At 53.8% G+C, this 24062-nt stretch overlaps 1 protein-coding gene across 7 annotated transcripts in view; it reads right to left on the reverse strand.

Annotated features, from left to right (window-relative positions):
* The window catches only part of RAB11FIP4 (RAB11 family interacting protein 4), a 100072-nt gene that overhangs the window by 25660 nt on the left and 50350 nt on the right, over positions 1–24062 (reverse strand). Inside the window, exon 1 of one of the 7 annotated variants that reach the window (XM_036340610.1) lies at positions 19311–19594. The exons of 2 other annotated variants lie outside the window; for them this stretch is intronic. In XM_036340610.1, coding sequence (XP_036196503.1) covers positions 19311–19340 — 30 coding nt within the window. In that variant the 5' untranslated portion in view covers positions 19341–19594. Of the gene's footprint in view, positions 1–9526; positions 9654–9757; positions 9865–13152; positions 13265–19310; positions 19595–24062 lie in introns of those variants that run through there. 4 more of the 7 variants (XM_036340614.1, XM_036340612.1, XM_036340611.1 and 1 more) reach the window with 4 other exon arrangements.

The following is a 24062-nucleotide window of genomic DNA, read 5'->3' on the forward strand; positions in this document are numbered from 1 at the left end:
GAGGCCCAAGGTTGGCAAACAGGCTGCTCTGGCAGGGGAGGTCTGCACCGCCAGTGTCCCCTCCACATCCCCACCCTGACTCCAGCTCGGGCTGGACGGGACTGGCCCCAGCCGGAAGTGGGAGCCCGGAGGCACAAACCTGCCTGTGGGTCCCCTTCTCCAGTCTCAAGAGCAGTGTCCAGCAGCCAGCAGGCCCCAAAGTCACCCCTTCTTCTGCAGGAAGCTGGCAAGGGCTGAATTCAATGGCCGGTGAAAGGCCAGGTGGGAATACGCAGGGGAACTAGCCAACAACGCCCCGCTGTCCATGCTCTCGGCGGCACCAGGGCTCAGACTCGCTGATGTCATTGGTGTCCCCGCACCCACCTGGCCCCAGTGGATCCCACCTCCAAGTCACACACACAATTACTCTGAATTTTCCTGGAAGCTAATGTACGGAGGGCACTGGTGCCATTTCCACATTCTCTGGGGGAGGGAAGACCCTAAAGGGGGTAAGCATGGGGTTTCTACATCTGAGCCCCAGTGGTGAGCACTGCAGGGAGCACACAGCGAGTGAGGAGCCAGGACTTGAGGAAGGAGAAGGCGCTGCAGAATGGTGGGCTGACTGGATGGCTGCCCTGAGGCCTGGGAGCCATCCTCGCCCCGTCACTGGTTAGCGTGACCCGGATGAGCTGTTCATTTCTGAGCCTGGGATGGAGGAGCCCACCTGACAGGATTGCACAGAGAATCCAGAACAATGCCCCCCCCCCCCCCAAGATGCTGGAGACACGGCAAAGAAGAGAGGGGCAGAGTGGTCTGAGGAGCAACCTCTGGAGGTGGGCCGACTGGGATCAAATCCCGGCTCCACCCCTTACGAGCTCCGCGATTTGGGGTCGCAGCACCTCAGTTTCCCCGTCTACGGAATGGAGTTAGCTATTATTAGGACTCTATGAGCTGGTACGTGTTCTAAGCACACACAGGAAGTGCTATTGTCGTCTTCATTGTATTGAGAGAAGACAGGCAGGGGTGCCTCCTGGCCTCATGGCCACCATCCAGCCCCGGGACCGTCCCTCGGACCTGCTGGCACACTGGGCGGAGGTAGGCTGGGTTCAGCTGCAAAGCCAGCCCTCCAAGCGTGCCAGGTGCCTCCTTCCCCAGCCAGGGATTTCTCCTGCCCACTCTCCTGGGAGGCGTCTTTGCACAGAGTGCTAGGACGAGATGCCGCTGGGGCAAGGGCGTCGGGAGGCTGCGAGGCTCTGGCTCATCCGCCCCAGCCCTGGCTCCCAAGCAGTAACTCGGAGCCAAAGAACAGCGCTGTGGGGACCAGGCTGGATAAAAATAGCCTGGGCAGGCACATCCCGGCTCCCCTCGCAGCCGGGCCCCGTGGGCACATGGGGAAGGCATGACGGTGATACACACAAACCACGCCTCGTGTGGGGAGAAGCCAGCCTGCGCCTGGGTGAGCTGAGCAGGCTTGGGATGAAACTTGTCACACCCCCAGCCAGGACACAGCCAGGAGCTGTGACAGGCTGGTCAGGGTCTCGCTGGGTCCTTCCCATGGGCAGCAGAGAGCCAGTGTAAGGAACTAACTTGTGGACGCCACGGCCCCCAGGTCCACAGGGCGGAGAGGGGTGACCTGGTGGGGATCCTCTACACACCACTGTATTGGCCACTCGTCATGCAAAGATGGTGGCAGCAGAGATCAGTGAGCAAGCCAGGCTGTCCCCAACTCCTGTCTGTGGCTGCCAAACCCTGCCCAGAAGCCACGCCATGCTCTGCAGGTGGGTGGGAGGTGCTCATCAGTGGCTGATAAGAGATCGTGATTCAGCAGAAGGTTGCCCAGGTGCCAGTGAAGGGACGAGGGTGGGAATAAAGGGGTATTTAGGTACCCACCCAGGCAGGCTGGGCCTTGGGCGTGCATTCTGAACAAAAGTAACCTGGGCTCAGATACAAGGGCCAGGCGAACATGGGAGCGCCAGGTTACCAAACCCTTAGAGTTGATTGCCCGTCTCGGCCAGCCATGGGGACTGATCTCACACTGAGAGCCAAGCTCTGCAGCCCCAGCTTCCCGCCCTGGTGGGGGCCGAGGTCAGGAAGATAGGTTCCCACCCCAGGGCCAGATCACAGTAGCCAGGAGCCACCTCTCTAGCCAACCTCCCTTCTGGGGGGTGGCAGTGAAGGCCACTTTCAGCTCTCTCCGCCAGCCAGGGGCCCCCAGATCCACCTCCTGAACCCTCACCACAGGGAGATTATCACCAGCGGCTCAAGACCACCCTGAACTGGGCTCACGCTCCTGCTCCCGCAGCCTCCAGGAGATCTCCGCGTGGACGCCCACTGCTGCTCTACCTTCATCACCAGGCGGACCGCAGCTCCCAGGAGGGGGACACGGTGACAGCCGCTGTTTCCTCGGAGCTCATTAGGCTCAAGTGGGAAAGACTAAGAGGGTTTGCTTCTCGCATCACCCGTCTTCACAGAAGGGAGGCTGAGGCTCTTGGGCTGACGTGGTTCGGTCCTGGACGTGGCCCCCACTGGTGGGGGAGCCTCAGGCCAGGACTGAGCAGAAGAGGAGGAGAAGCCTTGCTGCTGTTTCTCAAGAAGCCCCACGCCACTGGCGCAAAGCGCAGGCGGCGAGATAACGTGCCCACTGCTGCACACTCCACAGCGGAAGGGTGTGGAAGCCACACTGCCGTTTTCTCAATGTTTTAATGGCAACTCTTGAGCTGTCTCTCTCCTGATCTCACATCCTTCCTCCGACACGCACGCTGCTGATAAAGGGGTGTCACAGGAGTTCAAGGGAAGGGGGGGCCCAATGCAGCTCTCAGAAGACTCAGAAACGAGGGATGTCAGATGGCCCCCAGCAGCAGAGGCGGGGGGAGGGGGGGGGCGGGGGGGGAGGAGTTTCCTGAAGGGCGGCAGAGCAGCGGGACTGGAAGTATTCAGGGATCTATGTGTCCCCAGTAAGGAAGGGGCTGGGAGGGAGGGCCCACAGCAGGCCCAGACCACAGGGGCTCTGGCGGGCTGACCCGCATGACCAGCCTGCCCCAAAGGCTGTGAGGCTCAGCTCAGCTGACACCCAGCATGAGACCACTCAATGTTCACCCAGCTCCCTGTGTCCAAGTTCACCCACCACCCTTCCAATCAGAGCAAACTGCCCAGGAGCCCGCTGACAACTGGGAGAGAGGGCTGCCCAAGCTCGCGCCAGAGCCCAGTTCTCACCATAAAGGAAGCAGCTGGCATTCTGGCTGTGCTTCCACCTAGGGACAATCTGTGGGCATGAGCAGGATGAGTCCCCGGGGTGTGGGAAGAGCCAACAAGATCCAGTTTTAAGCCCATTAGGCTACGGCCCAGACCCCGGATCCCACTGGAAACGCCCCTCACAGTGGAGCCATCTGCCAGCCAGGAGACACTCGAGCCCTCTATCCCCCTCCCACGCCATTCCCATTCCAATCATGTTCGAGTACGTCAATAGTTAGCAGTTAAAAAATAAAAACATCTTACTAAAAATCTAATGGAGAAGAAAAAGAAAATGGAATAAACCATCCTATTAAAAGACACATATTGTCAGATTAGATGATAAAAACAACTACTTATCATTTACAATAGACATCATTTAAACATAAGGACACAGAGAGGTGGGAAGTAAAAAAATTAAGAAAGATACACATCAACACCAACTTCTCAAAAGCTGGAGGGGCTACATTAATATCAGACAAAGTACACTTTAAGGTAAGAGGTAGAGGAACATTAAGAAATGACAGAGAACCAAGATGGCGGCATAGGTTAACGCCGGAGTTTGCTGCTTTGAACAACTACTTCAAAAGTGAAACTAAAAGACGGAACGGACATCACCAAGAACCACAGGAACGCTGGCTGAGTGGAAGTCCTACAACTAGGAGGAAAGAGAAACGCATACGGACACTCAGAGGAGGCGCAGTGCTGAAGTCAAATTCTGAGGTGCGGAGCGGGCTGGCGGCGGAGGGCGCGGTTGTTGTTTTCAATCGGGAGGGAGTCGCAGACTCTGAGCTCCAGATACAGGCGAGTCTTTAGCGACCCAGACTCAAACGGGAGAAGCGGGACTGTCTGGCTTCGGTCAGAGCGAGTGCAGCTTTCTCTCCGAGCTTTGCAGTGGGTGCTGGGACTCAGAGAGGCAGAGCCCCTGGGGACAGGACTGAGAGCCGCCATAACTGCTCTCTCCGGCCCACCCTGTTGATCCTGTGCGACCCGCCCCGTCCAAGCCCTGCACAGAGGCATTTGCCAGGTAGCCTCAGGCAAAGGCTAGATTAGCACCTCCCTAGAGGACAGAAGTTCTCTCACTGCTGACACAGCTGATTCTCATAGCCACCTGGCCTGGAGGTCAAACCCTCCCTGGTATTAGCTACAACAATCAAGGTTTAATTATAAGACTGCGAACAAAGACCACTAGGGGGTGCACCAAGGAAGCATAACAAAATGCGGAGACAAAGAAACAGGACAAAATTGTCAATGGAAGATGTAGAGTTCAGAACCACACTTTTAAGGTCTCTCAAGAACTGTTTAGAAGCCGCCGATAAACTTAATGAGATCTACAAGAAAACTAATGAGACCCTCGATGTTATATTGGGGAACCAACTAGAAATTAAGCATACACTGACTGAAATAACGAATATTATACAGACTCCCGACAGCAGACCAGAGGAGCACAAGAAGCAAGTCAATGATTTGAAATGCGAGGAAGCAAAAAACACCTAACCGGAAAAGCAAAATGAAAAAAGAATCCAAAAATGCGAGGATAGTGTAAGGAGCCTCTGGGACAGCTTCAAGCGTACCAACATCCGAATTATAGGGGTGCCAGAAGATGAGAGAGAGCAAGATATTGAAAACCTATTTGAAGAAATAATGACAGAAAACTTCCCCCACCTGGTGAAAGAAATGGACTTACAGGTCCAAGAAGCGTGGAGAACCCCAAACAAAAGGAATCCAAGGAGGACCACACCAAGACACATCATAATTAAAATGCCAAGAGCAAAAGATAAAGAGAGAATCTTAAAAACAGCAAGAGAAAGAAACTCAATTACCTACAAGGGAGTACCCATACGACTGTCAGCTGATTTCTCAACAGAAACTTTGCAGGCCAGAAGGGAGTGGCAAGAAATATTCAAAGTGATGAATACCAAGAACCTACAACCAAGATTACTTTATCCAGCAAAGCTATCATTCAGAATTGAAGGTCAGATAAAGAGCTTCACAGATAAGGAAAAGCTAAAGGAGTTCATCACCACCAAACCAGGATTATATGAAATGCTGAAAGGTATCCTTTAAGAAGAGGAAGAGGAAGAAAAAGGTAAAGATACAAATTATGAACAACAAATATGCATCTATCAACAAGTGAATCTAAGAATCAAGTGGATAAATAATCTGATGAACAGAATGAACTGTTGATTATAATAGAATCAGGGACATAGAAAGGGAATGGACTGACTATTCCTGGGGGGGAAAGGGGTGTGGGAGATGCGGGAAGAGACTGGACAAAAATCGTGCACCTATGGATGAGGACAGTGGGTGGGGAGTGAAGGCGGAGGGTGGGGCGGGAACTGGGAGGAGGGGAGTTATGGGGGGGAAAAAAGAGGAACGAATGTAATAATCTGAACAATAAAGATTTAATTAAAAAAAAAAAAAGAAATGACAAAGATGAATTTAACAAGATGTAACACTTGTAAACATTTAGGCATCTGAAAACATCATTTCAAAATATATAAAGCAAAATTAGAACTAAAAGTTGGAGGTTTTCATTCACCGCCCTCAGAAATCGATGGAGCAGGCAAACAAGAGAATTAGGAGGGAGACAGATCTGAGCAACACAAACTTGACCTGACACAAATAAAAAACACTACATCCAACAAATGTAGGTAAAAACCATTAGTCAATGGTTGATGAGGCGTTGGATACTTACACGGTGCCAAAGAATCGCCCCACAGATCACCGCCAAACAGCAAGTAACCACCGTGCCCCACACCTCTACCATGGAGAAAGCAGGCTATTGTCCGTGCAGTTATGAAACCGTACGCCACTAATTGGGAACCACCAGACATTAGCCTACTGACATGATACAATATGAGGGATACAACATCACCTATCATATAGTTTTAACCACACAACTCAATTCTCATCAAGCCTTAGGATCTAACTTCTACTGAACAGAAAAACAGGAGACGGAAGAACTAATCACACATCACAGGGAAAATAATCAAAATTGTGTGACTTTCTACAAGACTACTGGCCTGGTCTTTTCAAAGAGAGAATGTATAAAAGAAGAGGGAGGGGGATTTTTCCAGACCGGTGGTTCTCAAACTTGATATACACGTCAGAATCCCATGGGGGTGGGAGGAATTGTCAAAATTCAGGTTGAATCAGTTTCTGAATCAGTTTCTGGGGTGAGGTCTGAAAATGTGCACTTCTACAGGTTGAAATGCTTTTTTTGTTTTAAAGAGCATTTCTAACAAGCTCTCAGGTGCTGCTGGTCCCAGGACCGCACCGTGAAAACCACTGTTCCAGATTCATCAAGAGACATAAAAACTGCATGTCGTCCTTGGTTAGATCCCAGATCAAACAAATAAGCAAACCACCACCTAGCTGCAAAAGACCTTTTGGGGGCACACAGAGAAGCTAAAAGATGGGTTAGGTGATATTAGGGAAAATGCTTGATTTTGTTACATGTGTTAATGGTATATAGTTACAAAGGAGAAATGACCTTAGTTTTGATAATGTCTTGCCTAATTTCCTTTCAAATGGCTCAGGAAGAACAGTGATACACAGAGATAAAGCGAACATGGTCACAGCATTGGAGAGCACCAGGGACATGCAAATCCTTAATGAACAGTGCCGTTTCCTTCTCCACTAGCTCCGTGGTGGTCTGTTTTGGTTACAGGGGCTGGTTGCCTGGCTGATGGAGTCATGGCTATTGGAGGGGCTGTGTGGTGGGCTCTGGACCCTCGGGCCTGGCGAGGGGTGCTGTGAAGTGCTGCAGAGCACTGCTTTGGGCAAAACTTTGTGAGTTATACAGGTGGGTGGCTGGGCCTCACCCCCAATGGCTTCCCATAATCCACGCTTACAGGTCTTGTTTTTTTCAGTATGTTAGAAGTAAACCTTAGGTACATAAAACAGCAAGACAGTTGAGTTGTCCCAAACTCGCTGAACTGGTTAAGGAAAAGTGTAAAATCCCTGACAAGTTAAAAAGGAATATGAGGAGGTGAAGCCATTCTTACCACTATCCTAGAGGGAGAGTCAACAGCAGTAGGAAGGCTGGAGGACCGACACAACCTCCAAGGGTAAGTAAGCCCCAGGAAGAACTGAATGATGAGCAGTCTAGGCAGCAAGATTAGGGCACGGACACAGACACACAGACATGGACACACGGACTCACGGACACACACACACGATTAGGGCATAGACACACAGACTCACACACACACATACACACACACGGAAGATCATGTGAAGACATAGGGAGAGGACCCTGGCCATTTCCAAGCTGCGGAGATAGAGGCCTCAGAAGAAATCCACCCTGCCAACACCTTGCTCTCAGATGGTGGACTCCAATATTGTGGGGGAAAATGAATTTTAGTAGTTTGAGCCACCCAGTCTGTGGCACTTCGCTGTGGTGCCCTAGGGAACAAATACACTTCCCTTCTCCTCCAAGAAGCCTGCCTGAAACCCCTCAGCTCGAGCTGGACTTTTCACCCTCTTCCCACCCTGATAATAACGCAAATTCCTTCAGGTCAGTTCAATTCCACCTCCAGGAGAACTACTGGGCCTCCAGGACCCCATCAAGAGACCGGGGTTTCTGTTTGTTCTGTTCTCTCCTCAAAAGAAACACTGACTTCTCTTTCATGATCACTTGGAGATACTGCTGCTTCTACAGAGACTACATTTTGCTGAAACTGAAGTTTGCTGAATCTGTGATTTTCGGGATGGTGTTTGTAAACACTATTTATATATGAATCTCGGGAAATTATTCCCGTTTCTGTGTTCTCTCAGTAGCATAGGTGGTTTTACCCTTAAAGAAGTGCACGGGCAGCTCAGTCAGAGACATTTAAAACTGTAGTTAGTGCAGTTATAATACAAATGTCCAAGTTTTTTACCTAAACAGGGACTGGTTTACAAGACAGGAAACCAGCAGTCAGCCCTGGAACCACAGGCTGGCACCACAGGGCCTCGGTCCTGGGTCGGGCCACCTCTGTGGCCAGCAGCACTCAGAAATTGAATAAGATATTACCAGTTTCTCCATGCCAGGCAGTATTTTTGGCGACTTGAAATCCAGAGCAGATGTCTTTCCTCTGTTGTGGTCACTTGGGGGAGCGCCCTTACCATTCCTGGGACATGTGGGCACCTTGCTCGGCTGTGACGCCAGCCTCCCTCTGACTGGCCAGAACTGAAGCCCCCTGTCTATTCCTCACCCCCAGGCTGTCCTTCCACAGTCAGTGATGGTGAGTGCGGGGGCCCGGCCGGCAGATACTGTAGCTAAATGACTCATCTCCAAGGAAAACCCACAGGGGAGGTGGCCCCAGGGTCAACTTCTGCTCCCATAGAGACCAAGCCCTTGATGGGGGTGACTGTCCCAACAAAACCCTAGGTCCCAAATCGGAGTGCCCCAGTGAACCTACCTCCTGAGCAAAAAGGACTCAGAGGCCTCCTGGAGCAGCCTACTCCCTTCCCCCAAACAGAGCCAGCAGCCTTGATTTTCAAATGAGAATGTGGACTTTGGAGACAAACTGTTGGGGATTATGAAAACAGAACTTAAATTGCTTCCACATCTGGAAACCAAACCCAGCAGCCAGCCCCAAGAATTCCAGGCATGTCAGCCAACAGACGCTGCAGGTCAGGGAGGTGTTTTCTGCTAGCCCAGCTCCCTGTATCCACCTACCCAAACCCACACGCAGACCTTCTGTCTACATCGGTGACTGGTGGAGCCACACCTGAGAGAAAGGAAAAAGGTAGCCCTCGGAGCACCAGCCACGTGGCCAGCATCCGCTATGTGCTTTTCTGGGGGTGGGGGGCCTGGTTGTCTCCCCCTAAGTCCCAGCAAGTAATACCACCTCCTCCCGACAGAAGAGGGCACGGTGCACAGTTTAACCCACGCTCCCCTGAAGTTATGCGCTGGCTTTTCTCTCTATGTCCCTTTGCCGTCATACAAAAAGGTAGAGCCGTGTGAACCTGAGTCGTGAACCCCTAAGTTCAATCACCCCATCTCAATTCTCAAAAAAGATTTCCCAAGGATCTGCCGTGAGCTCCAGTTCCCACCCAGCCAGGTGTGGGGCAAGGCCAATGGAAAGCCAGTTAGCAGGCTGCAAGGGGCGCACATCAAGGGCTCCCTGGCTCTCTGAACATCTCCTGGCAGCTATTCTGGTTACAAATTATAGCCTTTAAAGAGGTGGCTTTTGAAGTGAGGGCTTAATTACTCCCACAGTCAAGAGCCTGTGGGGCTTGCTTGGAGGGCTCCTTGGTTTTTCATCACGATAAGAGGAGCTTCAAGTGGAGGCTTGGGCGGGAAAAGCAGTGGCTGGGGCCAGCTCACCTGTTCTCAGCCGTCCACAGGGTGGACCAAGCAGCATTCCTTCGGCGGGGCACCCTCAAAGGAGGCAACAGGAACTTCCCAGGGAGAGGCCACTGCCTGCTTCAAGGCGGGCACAGCTAAACAGAGCTGCCCCTGCCCAACAGCCGACAGCCAGGGCGGGCACCACCCCACCCCTTCTCTGCCACAGACACCCTCAGGCCCTGGAAGACCAAGCAGAGTGCCCATGCTCACCTGCAGCTAGTGGCCAGGCTCCACATGACCCACCCTCCTGGAGCAGACCGATGGGGATCAGGAGGGCCAATGACAGGGCAGACCCACTCTCCTCCTGTCCACCCCGTGAAGACCTGTTTTTATAATCTCCCAGCACCTCCCACCCGCCCAGAGCCTCAGCAGTGCTCCTGCAGGCTCAGTGCAGGTGTCTCTTTTTGTCCTTCAGCCTTGGCAAGGTCCAGCCACCAGGCTGTGTGTTCCAGGGGCCGCTGGCCACAGGCCAGGACAGGCTGAACCAGGCTCTCCCAGTGGGGACAGGTGAGCGAGCACAGGTCTGACCACACGCCACAGATGGGGCTCAGAAGGTAGGAGGCACCTGCGGAGTCTGAGGCTACTGAAAACCCATCAACCCCCTCAGAGAGCCATAGACCCAGGCCCTGCCTGTTCAGCCAGCACACACTGCCTTGTCCAGTCAGTCTTGGCCTCAGGACATGATACTGCCCCTTCCCCTCCCTCATACCCCAAGCTCCTGACTTGACCGCCACCCCCATGCCTTGGCACAGGCTGTTCCTATGTCTGAAACAATTCCTCCCTTTGCCACAAACACCTGACCCTAAACAAGCCCCAGATAAACACTCCACACACACCCCGCCCCCACCCCTGCAGCCCAGAACCCAGCTCCTTGAGCCACACAGCCACCTCTGGGCACACTCTCCCCAGCAGGTCCTTTCTCTGCCCTGTGACTCCTCCTGGGACGGAGAGAGGGGGCTCCTTAGGTACCATTTATGGAGAGAAGAACCACCTAACAGGGACCCTTCCTCCCATCCAGCCTCGGCCAGCTAACCCAGGGTTCTCTTCCCCAGCCTGGAGCTGCGCAGTAGCCTTGCCTCCTGGGACCCAGGGGAGCCACCACACCAGCTCTAGGGGCTCTTTGTAAACAAAGCCGTTCCACTGTTTCATTCATTCTACGCCCTGGTACCCGGGAACCACTGAGGTGCATCCTCGTGCCAGAGACCAAACTCCACCTCATGAAGGAGGGGGCTGCGGCCTGACACCGTGCACACACCTGAGGAAGGTGGGCTACTGGCTGACATCAGGCCCTCAAGAGGGAGAGAGGCAGAGAGGAGACCTCTGACGAAAACAAGGGTTAAGACCACAGCCTTCTCTGAAGGTGTCCCTTCAGCCAGCATCTTCCACTGGAGACCCCCATGTGGCTCTCTCCCAGGACCTCAAACGCAGTCCACTGCTCCCCCAGTCCTGCTCCTTCCTCAGTGAGCAGCGACCTCATCAATCTCACCCTCACAGGTCCCCAGGTACTGACGGTGCACCCCAACCCTTCCCCCTGCAGCCCAGCCCTCCCGCCCCACACATCGTGCTCACACGGGTCCCTGTGTCTTCACCGATGCTGTTCCCTGCTCAGAACTCTATTTGGAGCCAGACTGTCGGCTGGCACTCCCCAAGCCCTGGGTGCCTAGCTACAGAAACACAGGTAGTCTTAAACATTTGAGGAAGACCAGGAAAAAATACACCTATTAAGCAGTTATCATGTGCCCGATGTTTTTGTGCATCTGTCACCATTCAGATGAAAAAACTGAGGTTCAGAGAGGTTGAGGAACTTGAATAAAGTCACAGAGCTAAAGCAGGGCTGGGATCTGAACAAGGTCTGATTTTAACACAAGGAGGGTACAGGGAATACTGAATACTCAGCAATGGAGTGCCCAACACGCAGCACTGGAGCACTCTCTCAGGTTGAGCCCTGCAGGCCAGGGGAACAGCAATGCGCAAGGCTGGTGGCACCAGAACCTGAACTGAAGGCTGCAGAGACCACAGCACGCTAGACCACTGACTACTGGGGCCTGTGCCACCCTGGCCACGGGCATTGCCCCTCCTCTTTCCCACCACAAGGAGCTTCAAAGAGGCTACATGTGGGAAGATTTTACAGAAAGGAAGAGGAGAGATTTGAAAGAAAACTGCTAAAAGGAAACACATGTGAAAACGAAAACTCAGGCAAAATGGGAGGATGGAAGGAAGGAAAAGATGATGTTCGAGGACTGTAAACTGAGTCAGAAAGCCCTGGTACATATCACCAGTTTCTCTCTGCCACCTTGGGGAGGCCAGCAGCCCACTCCCTGCCTTCATTTTCCCTTCGACCTGGTAGAACGGAGCAATGTGACCTTAGATGATACGCAGGAGAGAGAAATAGGGAAAGGTGCCTTGTACATAATCATGACGACTATGGAGCCATGACCCATATTCGGTGCAAGAAGAAACCTGAGGCTCAGAGAGGTTGCTCTGCTTTCCCAAGGTCACACAGCTGATGAGCTGAAAAGCTGGAATCTGAGCCCTGGTCTGCTCAGTGTTCAAGCTCATTTCCTTGAACCACATTACAGCATCCTTTCATAAATCCTACCACCATGACAAGGTGGCTCTCTCCCTTTCCTTGAAGAAACTGGGCAAATTATGTAAGTTCTTAGAGGTTACCTAGTTTTTGTGTTTCATTAAACTCAAGATGCCTTTGATTTTAAGATGCACTGTTATTACAGGTACACCAAGAAAGAACAGGCACTGTCAATTACATTATAACCACCAGCGAATGCACAACACATTCCAATTTGAGATGTTGAAATGCGAAGAAAAAAAAGTGTCTTAGAATCTATAAAATACAGTGTGAGTGAGCATAAGTGGGGGATGGGGGTTCAGTCACAGTTCCTTAGACAGTGTGTGTGCACTGAAGAGTCGATGACAGCTCCATGTATGCATGTGTGTATACACACATACACACGCCTGTGCTGCGACAGGACTTTCTTTGCTATAACTGATGCGATCTTGCAGATAATCGCACAGCAATGTGTTGTCAACAGGAGCCCTTTATTTTGCCAGAGACCATCCATCCAAGGAGGCAGAGGTTGTCCTGCCACCACCCTCCACTGAGGAGGAACTGGCCGAGCTGCAGGCTTCTGAGCAGCCAAGCCAGATGAACAGGTAGGTTTGCTCCCTGGAAAACTACCAGGGGCACTGGCCCAACGTGGCGGGGTGGCTGCACAGCCCACACCTTTCTGTCTGGCTCCCCTCCATGTCTCCGGGGCCTGCAGGCAGCCAGAGCCGCAGTGCTTGCATAAGGCAGATGCTGTGGGCTGGCAGGCGGGCAGCACTGCTCCAAGCTGGCTTTCCAACTGGGCAGAGGTGGATGCCGGGCAGGCCCTGGCTGGAGGTGAAGGGCAGGTGGGGAGAGGTGCAGCCCCCTCTCCTTCTCCTTCGTAGCCAGGCCTGGCAGAGCAGGAGGCCTCTGGGAGGAAGGACCAGGTGCAGCCCACACCAAGCCCCAGAGAGCCGGCTGTCACCTCAGACCTGCTTTGCATCTCAGTCACCGATTACCACATGGGCACCAGTCACCACACCCCGGCCCCCAGTCGCACCTGTAGAGGCTGAGTTGGTTTTCTTACAAACACAGAAGCAGAGGAAGCGGAGGTACTCTCCTGGAGCGGCCCTCAGTAATGGCGCTTATTGCCCTGCCACCTTCCTGTTTCAGTGTTGACATCTTCCCTGTAAGAATTCTGTTAGGTGCTAAGGTTATGAGTCACAAGAATCAGACCAGTAGGAGCTTGCAGAAACTAAAATGAACAGCTCACTCATATGCCAGGCACTGTTTTAAGCGCTTTCATACATTTACACACCTGGTCCACACAACAACCTTATGAGGGAGGAACTAGCATCATCCTCATTTCCTAGATGAGGAAACTGGGGCACAGAGAGGTTAAATAATTTGCCTGAGATTCCACAAACAGCTACTGGCTGAGCCAGGATTTGAACCCAGACACCTGATCAGGCTCTTGGGCACTATACTCTCTTGCTACCTAACCACCCATCAGCCACCAACTGAGCAAGTGTCAAACCCACTCTGGACGAATTAGGTCACAGTGGCTCATTATATATTGATTTCAGAGAGAAAGGGAGAGGGAGAGGGAGAGATAGAAACGTCAATGATGAGAGAGAATCATTGATTGGCTGCCTCCTGCACGCCCCATACTAGGGATCAAGCCTGCAACCCAGGCATGTGCCCCTGACCAGAATCGAACCAGGGACCCTTCAGTTAGTAGGCCGATGCTCTCTCCACTGAACCAAACCAGCTAGGGCGCTCATTTTCCCTTCACCTAAGGTAGAAGCCATTATCAATCCCATTCTACAAATGGGGAAATTGATGCTCAGAAGGGTGAGGTAGCTTGCCCAAAGATCCACAACTAGCAAGCAGCAGAGCCAGGATCTAGATCAGTGGTTCTCAACCTTCTGGCCCTTTAAATACAGTTCCTCATGTTGTGACCCAACCATAACATTATTTTCGTTGCTACTTCATAACTGTAATGTTGCTACTGTTATGAATCGTAATGTAAATATCTGATATGCAGGATGGTCTTAGGCGACCCCTGTGAAAGGGTCGTTCGACCGCCAAAGGGGTCGCGACCCACAGGTTGAGAACCGCTGCTCTAGATCCACGTTATTTTCCGACTCTGATGTTTTTTCTACTTGAACAGGCACTGAGCATGAGGCGAAGGCGCCTGTGTTTGAAGTGGGTGTTCCTCCCAGGAAAACCAGGGATCAGGAAGGATACACTGGCTCCTACGCTCTCCCCAGTCTAAGAGGGAGATGGAATTCCAGTGGAGAGCAGGCCCCACATCCACTGCAGACAGCACAGGCCCCTGGAAATGTGGGGGCTCCCTTTTTATGGCAATAGGCTTGTGACGTGCAGGAGAGTGGGGGTGACAAAATGACTCAAGAATAAGAGCGCTCCCCACCCTCTCCCACACCCGAGTTCTGTTGGGTCTTCCTCTTTCTGATCCCCTCAGAGAAAGCTCCCATGAGCAGAGCCACAGGTAGTAGCTACCGAGCTTCTGTTTTCATTTGAATCATGTTTACGCTCTAGGGAAAGAACCCACTTGTCTCAGAAGATGAAGCCGGTTGAATCAATTAAACATAGGCCCCAGTCAGAAAACTTCCCATTTCTTGAAGGAAGTCAAGAAGTGGGGTTAGAAACACTGGTGTTACTAGTACCAGCCTGCTAGTGGGAGCTGGGGTCATTGGTCACCTGGACCCCACAGCTCTGGACCACTAAGTTGCCACCTCAGACTCCATGTGACACTCCAAGGATGCACACAGTTCTGGTTGCCTACTTTCTCCTGCACACCACACATACACACACACACACACCACACACCACACACACACACACACACACACACACACACACACACACACACACCACACCACACTGCACACAACACACACAACACACATACACACACACACACAACACACACCACACATCACACACACCACACACCACACTGCACACAACACACATACACACAACACACACACACCACACATACACACAACACACACACACAAACACACATACACACACAACACACACCACACCACACACAACACACACCACACTGCACACAACACACACAACACACATACACACACACACACAACACACAACACACATCACACACACCACACACCACACTGCACACAACACACACAACACACAACACACATCACACACACCACACACACCACACTGCACACAACACACACACCACACCACACACACACACACGGGGCCTCGACTGGACAGAGCCTCCTTAGCAGACCAGGGCACAGGACTGTGCCGCCAGCTGCCCCTGGGTAGACGGAGTGAACAGAGGCCCAGGCACCCTGGGGCTCAGGAAGGTCAGGAGCTCAAGAAGGAGAAGAGGAAGCAGTCCTAGGGGAGGCCGGCCAGACCCTGACAAGCACAGGCTGCCAGAGACTCTGCAGGTCTCCAATGTGGAGCTGGCCGCACCCGACAGCACTGACAGTGGGAAAGGGAGATGGCCCCACAGTGCTCTGCCCGCTTAGCGCGCATCACCGGGGTGGGTTTTGCTGGTGCCCGTTGTGTGGTGGAAATAACAGTCTGGCAAGAGCTGTTTCCACACTCATGTGGACAGGCTTATCTGATCTGACACGGCTGAGGGCAGGAAAGTCCACGGCAGCCACGACCACACAGACACCTCCCCCACGAAATGCCTAATGCCCAAACCTCTCAACGGCAATGGTCTGAGGTGGGCAGAGCCAGGAAATGCATTTCGGGCTGATGGATTGCTAGAATCAACTGTACTGTCCTCCTGCTCTCCCTCCTGGGACTCTGGGCTGTGGCTTGGCTACATCAGCTCCCCCCGCCCCCATTTCTACGCTACCTGCCTTACTCTGCGATACACAGCTTCCCTGCAGTTCCGTGGACACATCTCATCAGCCATGGCCCCACCTTAGGGCCTTTGCAGTTGCTGTTCCCTCGGCCTGGAGCTCTTTGGTCAAGATGCCACCTTCTCAGCGAGGACTTCCCTGCCCACTCCATTCAAAACACAATTCCTCGGTCAGCACTCCTTCCTGCCCTGCTTTCTCTCCTGCCACCCACTCACTGCGGGTTTTATCTGTTTGCCTGGCCCCTCTGCCATCATGTGAGCGCCATGAAGGCAGGGACTGTGGTCTATTGTTCACTGCAGAATCTCCAGTGCCCAGCACAGAACCTAGAACAAATTAGATGCTCAAATAGTTCTTCAATTAAAAAAAAAATTGCTGCCCTGGCCAGTGTGGCTCAGTGGGTTGCATGTTGTCCTGTGCACCAAAAAATTGCCGGTTTGATTCCTGGTCGGGGCACATACCTGGGTTGAATCCCAGGTAGGGGGTGTGTAGGAAGCAGCCAATTGATGTTTCACTCACACTGACGTTTCTCTCTCTCTCTCCCTCTGTCTCTAAAAAGCTTAAAAAACAAAACAAAAAACTGCCTGTGCAGAGCCTGTGGGTAGGGGCTGGGCAAACAGAAATGAGGGTCTGTGTCCTGGAATGCCATCTGATGGAGGAGACTGCCACACCACAAGCGGGAGAGAGGCTCATACACTGTCCAACAAGGTTAAAGGCGGACCTGCCAAATCAACATGCCTATCTGGGGGTGCCCAGCTGATGGGGCAGAGCCACGCTTTAATCCAGCCTGGAGACCAGGTAGTAGGTAGACCTGAGTGGTCCTCCTCATTCGAGAGGCCAGTGATTTAATGCCCAGCAACCAAGTCAAGAGACAGCAGAGTGGACCTGGAGGACAACAGAGCCCAACCCCAGATTCTGCACACCTGGCCCGGCCAAGGTGCTGTACCCCACTATCTACGCCAGGCAGCAGGCAGACTAGAGACACTTCCTTTTCAAAACGCAATGAGCACCCCCTGCCCTAGGGGACAGAGCACAGGGCCAGAGGGTGGGCACCCTCTGGTCAGGCTATCCCTCCCCTGTCCTAGGCCCTCAGTCCCTGAGATGCGTGCCTTCCAGGAATTGCTCACCTGCTACTTTATTGGGAGCCTCTCCCACCCCCTTCACCTCCTGCCTACCCATGCCTAAAACATATAGTGAAGTAAAACTGTGAAGCCCCTCAAAGCAGGATCCATTGTGAAATATCTCTTGGCATAACAGGCCACGTCAGAGGAGGAACTGCAGCCCTTGGAAAGGAAGTTTCTAGCCACTTTGGTGGGCGGGTGGGGGGGGGGGGGTAGTTACAGGAAGAGCTGTGAGGGTCCTGGGTGACCAAAGAGAAAGCCCTGGTGTGGGGCGGCTGGTTTTACCAGGAGGGGCGGGAACGAGGAGGCTATGGGGCCACTGTGCTTTAGGGAAGGGCACAAATGCTCTGAAGAGAGGGAAGGGGGCGGGGGCGGGGGGGGGGGGGCTGTGGAATATCCACCAGGAAGTGCTCAAGCTGTAGCCCAAAGCCTCCCCAGTGCAGGCTGCCCCAGGTGCCCTAATTTCTTCTCCCTTTTCTTCCCTCGCTGGACTAAAAGTCCTCTCTACCAACAGACTCCAGGCAGTCTCTCCTACCCACCTTCCTTGGGACAAAGGTCATACCTCCCAGCCTGCTCACCTGGCCTGGCTAATTTAGTCCCTCCCCTAGGCACAATCTTATCTCTACACGGCCTTAGTCATCCACCCCACGCCCTCCACCAAGCCCAGGGTCCCCCAAATTACAAAGCTGTCCCCCCAATAGGCGGTTTGCCCAAGCTGCTCAAGGTCCATGGTCTTCACTGGCTTCCCTCATCCCTCCAGGCCACACATGGGGGGTGGGGAGGCGGGACTGGACGACAGATACCTTAGAAGACAATCCAGATCAACTTGCCCAACAGCTCAGAGGAGTTGTCAGTCTCTCAGCTGACTACAAACATCTTAAGGGCTGTGTTTATAGTAGCCTCTGGACACGTAATTAGCAGTTTCAGGTTTGTGCCCAGTCCCTCTGGGTGAGCTGGTGCCAGGGAGGTGGCAAGACACCAGTGGATGGCAGTGACTCCCAGGACTCCACCAAGGCTGAGCTAGACGGTTACGGGGAGACCGATCCCCACTGCGGAGGTCTGAGAGGCACACGACTGGTAACCTCCCGGCTTTGAGATTCCTCTTCCATAACCGGACACAGCGTAACCACATCTCACCAGGGGAAGGACCTAGGGATGCCTCAGGATATGCCTGCCCCACCCCCTTCCCAGGAGCCCAAGCGACTGGCACCTGCCTCCAGGGAGGGTGGGCAGAGATGTAGTGATCCCCAGGAACCAGCCCAGGGGGGGTGGCTACACCGGCTGAGTGCAGGAAGGTGACCTAGAAATAGGTTAGTCAAGGAACATGGACGCGTCCCTCAGGGCCGAGTGATGTGTCTGTCACATCCAGCCGTCGGTGGAAGAGCAGGGCTGCTGCGGAGAAGGGGAAATGGGAAAGGGGACACTGGTGGGTACGCAGGGATGAGAAGGGGTCAGTCCCGGGCTGCACAGGGACCAGGTTCTCACGGAATAGAGGGAGAGTGGAAGGGAGAGTGGGAAAGGGCTGTGACAACAGCAACTACGGCCGGGACCCACCCGCTGCCTCTAGGGGAGCGAAGGGGTGGGAGTCATGCACACCTCCGGCCTCCGCAGCATCAACCCCCGAGCTAGGCTGGCCCCCCCTCTTGCCCCGCAGAGCCCCTCGGAGCGGTGAGGGGAGCCGGGGAACAGGCTTGGTGCAGCCGCCAAGAGCTGCGGAAAAGCTCCTTCGCGCACAGCCCGCTTCAGGACTCGGCGGGGGCAGGAGCAGAGCTGCGTCAATACCTGGGGGGGTGCGGTGGGGGGGAGTGATGGTGGGACGAGAGGGTCCGAAGGGAGGCGTCCGGACAAACGACCCCTTTCCCAGGCAACTACACCCCCTAAAACAACTTTCTGAAACTGCACCTGGGAAAAAAGCGGCACCTCTCTCCGCGCCCCAGAGCCAGCCGTGCCCACCCTCGCACCTGGGTGCAGGCAAAGGGCCCAGAGTGGGCAGCGGCTTCTCCACCGCGGCCACGCGAGCCGGAGGCAGGTAACCCGACCTGCCGGCCAAGGCCGAGAGGGCGGCCACTCCCGGGGCGGGAGCTGGCGCCGGGCTGCGGGCGAAGTTCCCCGCTCCGGCAACTTCCCCGGCCCCGGGACCGCGGGCGGGCGGGCCAGGTGCGCGTCGCCCGAGCCCCGCCAGCCCGAGCCCTTCGGCCGCAGCTTACCTGGCCCCCGGGGGCCGGCGGGGTGCGCATGCCAGGTCTGGTCGCAGGTCGGTGCGCGGCAGAGGAGCGAGCAGCGGGCGGGCGCGGGTCGCGCGGGGCGGGAAGGAACGTGGCGGTCGCGCGGAGAGAGCAGGAACGGCCCCCGCTGCGCCGCGGCCGTTCGCTCGGTTCGGCACCAGCGGAAGATGCCAGCCCCGCCCCCACCCGCGCCGGTTGCCGGGAGACCCGCGTGGGCCGAAGGGTTCTTTGTATCAAAGCTGCCGTGACATCACGAGGCGCCCGGGATCTGAGATCGAAGGGGCGGGGCCTGGGCGGGGGCGGGGCCTGAGGAGGAGGAAGCACCGCCTGGGAACCCGAGCCACGTGGGGCGGGCCCAGGTAGCCACGCCCCCTAAGGTAGGGGCAGGTGTCTGGGGCGGCGCCGACCAATAGCCGCGCGGCCGGGAGGCGGGCCCAGGCGGCCCAGCTCCCAGAGGGCGCTTCGGTGAGTGGAGCTGGTCCGGGCCCGCCGGAACCTGCCCCGCCGGGTCACAATCGCGCCGGCCTGGCGGGCTCTGTCGCCGCCGCTGTCCATTCAGTTCACTCTGCTTGTGGTCACCGCACGGCGAGATTCTGGCCAGAGCTCCCGGGCTCACGTTGGCGGACCCGAACGAAGACCTGCCAACCCCTACCCGCAACCGCCGGAGTCGGGTGGCTCCTAAATTGATTCTCATCCTGAATCCCACCTATCAAAGTTGTCTTCATAACCAGCCCAGTGATACAAAAAGAGGCCACGGGAAGTGAAGCCGTGGCCAGCGGTTCCGTTGGTTAGAGCCTCCTGATACACCCAGGGTGCGGGTTCATCCGGTCAGGGCACATACAACAAGCAACCAATGAATGCATGGGTAAGTGGAACGGTAATCGATAGTTCTCCCCCCTCTCTAAAATCAATAAATAACAATTTAAAAAAAGACAAGAACTAAAACGCAAAAAAGGAAAGGACCCTTTCTGTTGAATCCTGGTAAATACAATTTAAGTCGAAAACGCGCCCCCCTCATAACTCTTTGCTATGCTCTGGATTAAAAGGAGGCAAAGATGCAAAGCAGCCAGTGCTGCAAATGTGGTTTCCCTTTCCCTTGATGTTGCATTGCGTCACTGGGCTGCGGGAAACGTTTATCTTCCTAATTATCTGGCCCGGGTCAGGGTGAAGCCACCTTTGCTTTTCCTGAGTTTTCACTGACCAACAAGGTAGCACTTCGGTACGGTCAAGGCCTCTCACCCAGCCAGCTGTCACCTGCACACACGCGTGAGCACACACACACACGCGTGAGCACACACACACACACACACACACAGAGCTTTCCAGCTTTCTGCCCTCTTCTCTCTGGCTCCTTGCTCTCAACTCCCTTCTCCCCAGTCTCTCTCGTGCAAATAAATTCCCAGTTGCCCCTTAGTTTACCAGAATCTGTCTCTGAGATAAAGCATCCCACTGGGGCTCCCAGACTTGCGGGGGGCTCCCCCAAAAAGAACAGCATTAGCCAGAGGCAGACCTGGCAAAGGCTGCGTGTGAGGGGAGCGGGGAGCAGTAAAGGTGAGGTGCGAACCCCATGGCTGCTGCTTACACCTTGCAGTTCAGCGATCTCTGTATGGAGGCCACAGACTGTGTGTGTCCACGCTCACTGTCCCCAACACACAGGAGCACTGTGGTGCGTCAGAAAGAACACTGGCTTTGGACTCAGGCAGACCTGAAATTGATTCCTACTTGCCAGCTGTGAATCTGGGACGAACCTCTCTCAGACTCAGTGTCTTCATCTGCGAAATGGGAATGGCACAGTCTGCCTGGTGGGTTGTGCACCCTGGCACATTGGGTACACTTAATTGTAGGCACTCATCAGTGGTGTGCAACAGGAATGGGCCTCTGCACCCTGGGCCTGCTCCATCTGCCTTCCCAGCTCCACCCTGACCTTAGCTCAGCAGCCTCTGTGAAGTTTAAGGGCGTGGCTAAGTCCAGGGGTTCTATCTCAGTTTCCCTTCTTCTTTTTTGAGTCTCTTATTGCCTCTAAGGACTGCAGGGCCCCAGAGAGCAGGCCTCACGACAGAATTACCCAGAACTGGAGAAGAGTAGCTAAGGTGGTCATCCCTTCTCTGGGTCCCGGCACTGTCCTAGTGAAGGTCAATGGAGAAAGTCAGGTTTGTCATGTCCCCTCCCTGCCCCCACCAGGGACAGCCTGATTGACCCTTTCAAGAGCTCTATGGAGGGGGTGGTGTTAGTGGTCCCTCTATTTTTTCCAAAAGTAGTGGGGTGGGGAGCATCTCCAGGTATTTGTTGTGAAAAGCTGCACGACAAAGAGGAAGGTCACAAGATGCGAGCACTGAACACTTCTGAGTTTGAAGTCTGCCCAGTTCTGCAGTTTCCCATGGGTAAGTCATTTAGTGTTTCAGAGACTCCGTTCCCACCCCTATGAAATGGAAACGAGACCTTCCCTCTTCCAGGGGTGAGGTTTGAGTGAAATGATGAAATAAGTGTCTAGTACAGCGGTTCTCAACCTGTGGGTCGCGACCCCTTTGGCGGTCGAACGACCCTTTCACAGGTGTCACCTAAAACCATCCTGCATATCAGATATTTACATTACGATTCATAACAGTAGCAACATTACAGTTATGAAGTGGCAACGAAAATAATTTTATGGCTGGGCGTCACCACAACATGAGGAACTGTATTTAAAGGGCCAGAAGGTTGAGAACCACTGTACGAGGCCTCTGGTGCTGCAGGCACTCGATAACCAGCGGCTCCAGCTCCCAGTTACGACCAGCACCATGAATAAGCCCCAGCCTGGCTCCGTGATTAGGTGTGTGAGCTCCGGAGCCAGAGCCAAAAGTCATATCTTGGCTCCACCCCCTTGTAGCTGGATGTCATCTGTAAACTGGAGATAGTAGTAGTATCTACCGGTATTTTACGATTATTGTGAGGATCAAAATCATCAAAACCCATAACATACTTAGAACAGGACCTGGCATATAGCAGGTGCTCAGTAAACAGTAGTCATTATCAAGTATCCTATGGCAGGAGGCTGGGAAGAAGTGAGGTGAGGATTAGCAGTCAGTGGCAGAGCCAGGATTAGGGCCGAGCCTCATGACTCTGTCTAGTGCTCTCCAAGACAGACATCAGTCATCAACCAGGACTGTCAACATCAGCCCCACCCTGCCACACACTGGGCATTACTGCTGCCCAGCCACAGGATTGCCAGCCGCTGCTCTTCGTGTGGGAAAGCCCTCCAGGCAGCTGGCTCAGGCTTGCCCACCAACACTGTCTTCGCACTTCCCTTTAGAGGACCCCTGACTCCTCCGTCAGAAAGTATCGGCCCTAAACCTTAAGCCTCAGCTTTCCAGCCGAGAGGACAAAGTCACCCTTTGATGCTGTAAGCCTAGGCTTCCAAAAGGAAAAACGGGCACTAAGGAGATGGGCAGGACCTGGGGGTCACAATTTGACCCTGGGGGAAAGCTGTTCCCAATCTCCCACTTAGAAGCAATGGGAGGACGTGTCTATCCCAGAACCCTCCACTCCACCAGGGGCTTGTCCTTGTCCTGAGTGCCTGTACGAGGCCTGGGGAGAGGAGGGCATCTAGGGCACATTGCTAAGATCCCTTCCCGTTCTACAACCCCCGGCGAGCCCAGGCACAGATCCGGGATGCGGGTACACATCTTGAAAAAGGGAGCCCCTTTCCATTGGCAAACGCCTCGTGTTGGTGACTGTGCTTGGGCCTGGGTGCCTTCCCCTGGGGCTGGCTTCCCTCGCCGTGTCTGGCTGACTCTGGCCCCAGACTGAGTGTTCCGAGAGACCACACTCTATTTTTGTCAACCTGTGCACACATGAACAATGGGTTTTCTTACTCACGCAAACCCAACGAGAGGGAAAATGGTGAGAAAACCTACGTTTCCTCTGACTCATTCAATCATCCAAGAGGAGGAGGCGCAGAAAAGGAGGAAGTCGGACCAATCTTTTAACTTGAACTGGGTGAGGGCAAGGAGGAAAAACTCTTTCCTTGACTCTCCGTAAAGTCAGGTGACTGCAAAACCAAGAGAGCATAAACAACTCTCCTCTCCTACAAACACCCGCCTCCCCTCCGCTCCTCCTCCCAGGCCAGGCAGCCTGTGTCTCAGACTTTTAGTTCCCGAACTGCACCACTGGACTCATTCGGGGAACTAAAAAGTGTCAGTGTCTGGGTCATATTCCATAGCAACTGAGTCCAAACCTCTAGGGTGGGAGTCACCTGTTGGCTGTTTTTAAAGGTGATTCCAATGCAACAAAGTTTGGGAACGACTTTGCTAGAGGCTTGCTGACTGCAGTGGGAGTTGGAGCAATCACAGGGTGAAGGCATCATTTGTTCATTCGTTCGTTCATTCATTCATTCATTCATTCATTCACAAACACGTAATGAAGAGCTTTTATGTGCCAGACCCTGTTCAAGGAGCTGGAGATACAGCTGTGATCAATACAGTCTTGGTTCTCATGAAGGAGCAGTCTGGTGGGGGAAATCAGACAGCGAACAAACAAATAAATAAATGTTATACATGACTCCTGCTATGAAGAAAACCAACCCAGGGTAGAGGGTAGAGAAACTTTGGGGGTCAGAGGTCTATTTTCACCCGGGATGTAGGCACTGATTTTTGCTCCAGGAGAGGGTAGCTGTGCCCATCCTTGCTGTCCCGGATTTTATCCTGCTTTCTGGCTAAAACAGCTTCCTCCTGACAATCCTCAAGGTCTTGCCTCCTG

This window comes from Myotis myotis, unplaced genomic scaffold, assembly GCF_014108235.1.
Source record: "Myotis myotis isolate mMyoMyo1 unplaced genomic scaffold, mMyoMyo1.p scaffold_m19_p_17, whole genome shotgun sequence".
In the NCBI taxonomy this organism is placed as follows: Eukaryota; Metazoa; Chordata; class Mammalia; order Chiroptera; family Vespertilionidae; genus Myotis; species Myotis myotis.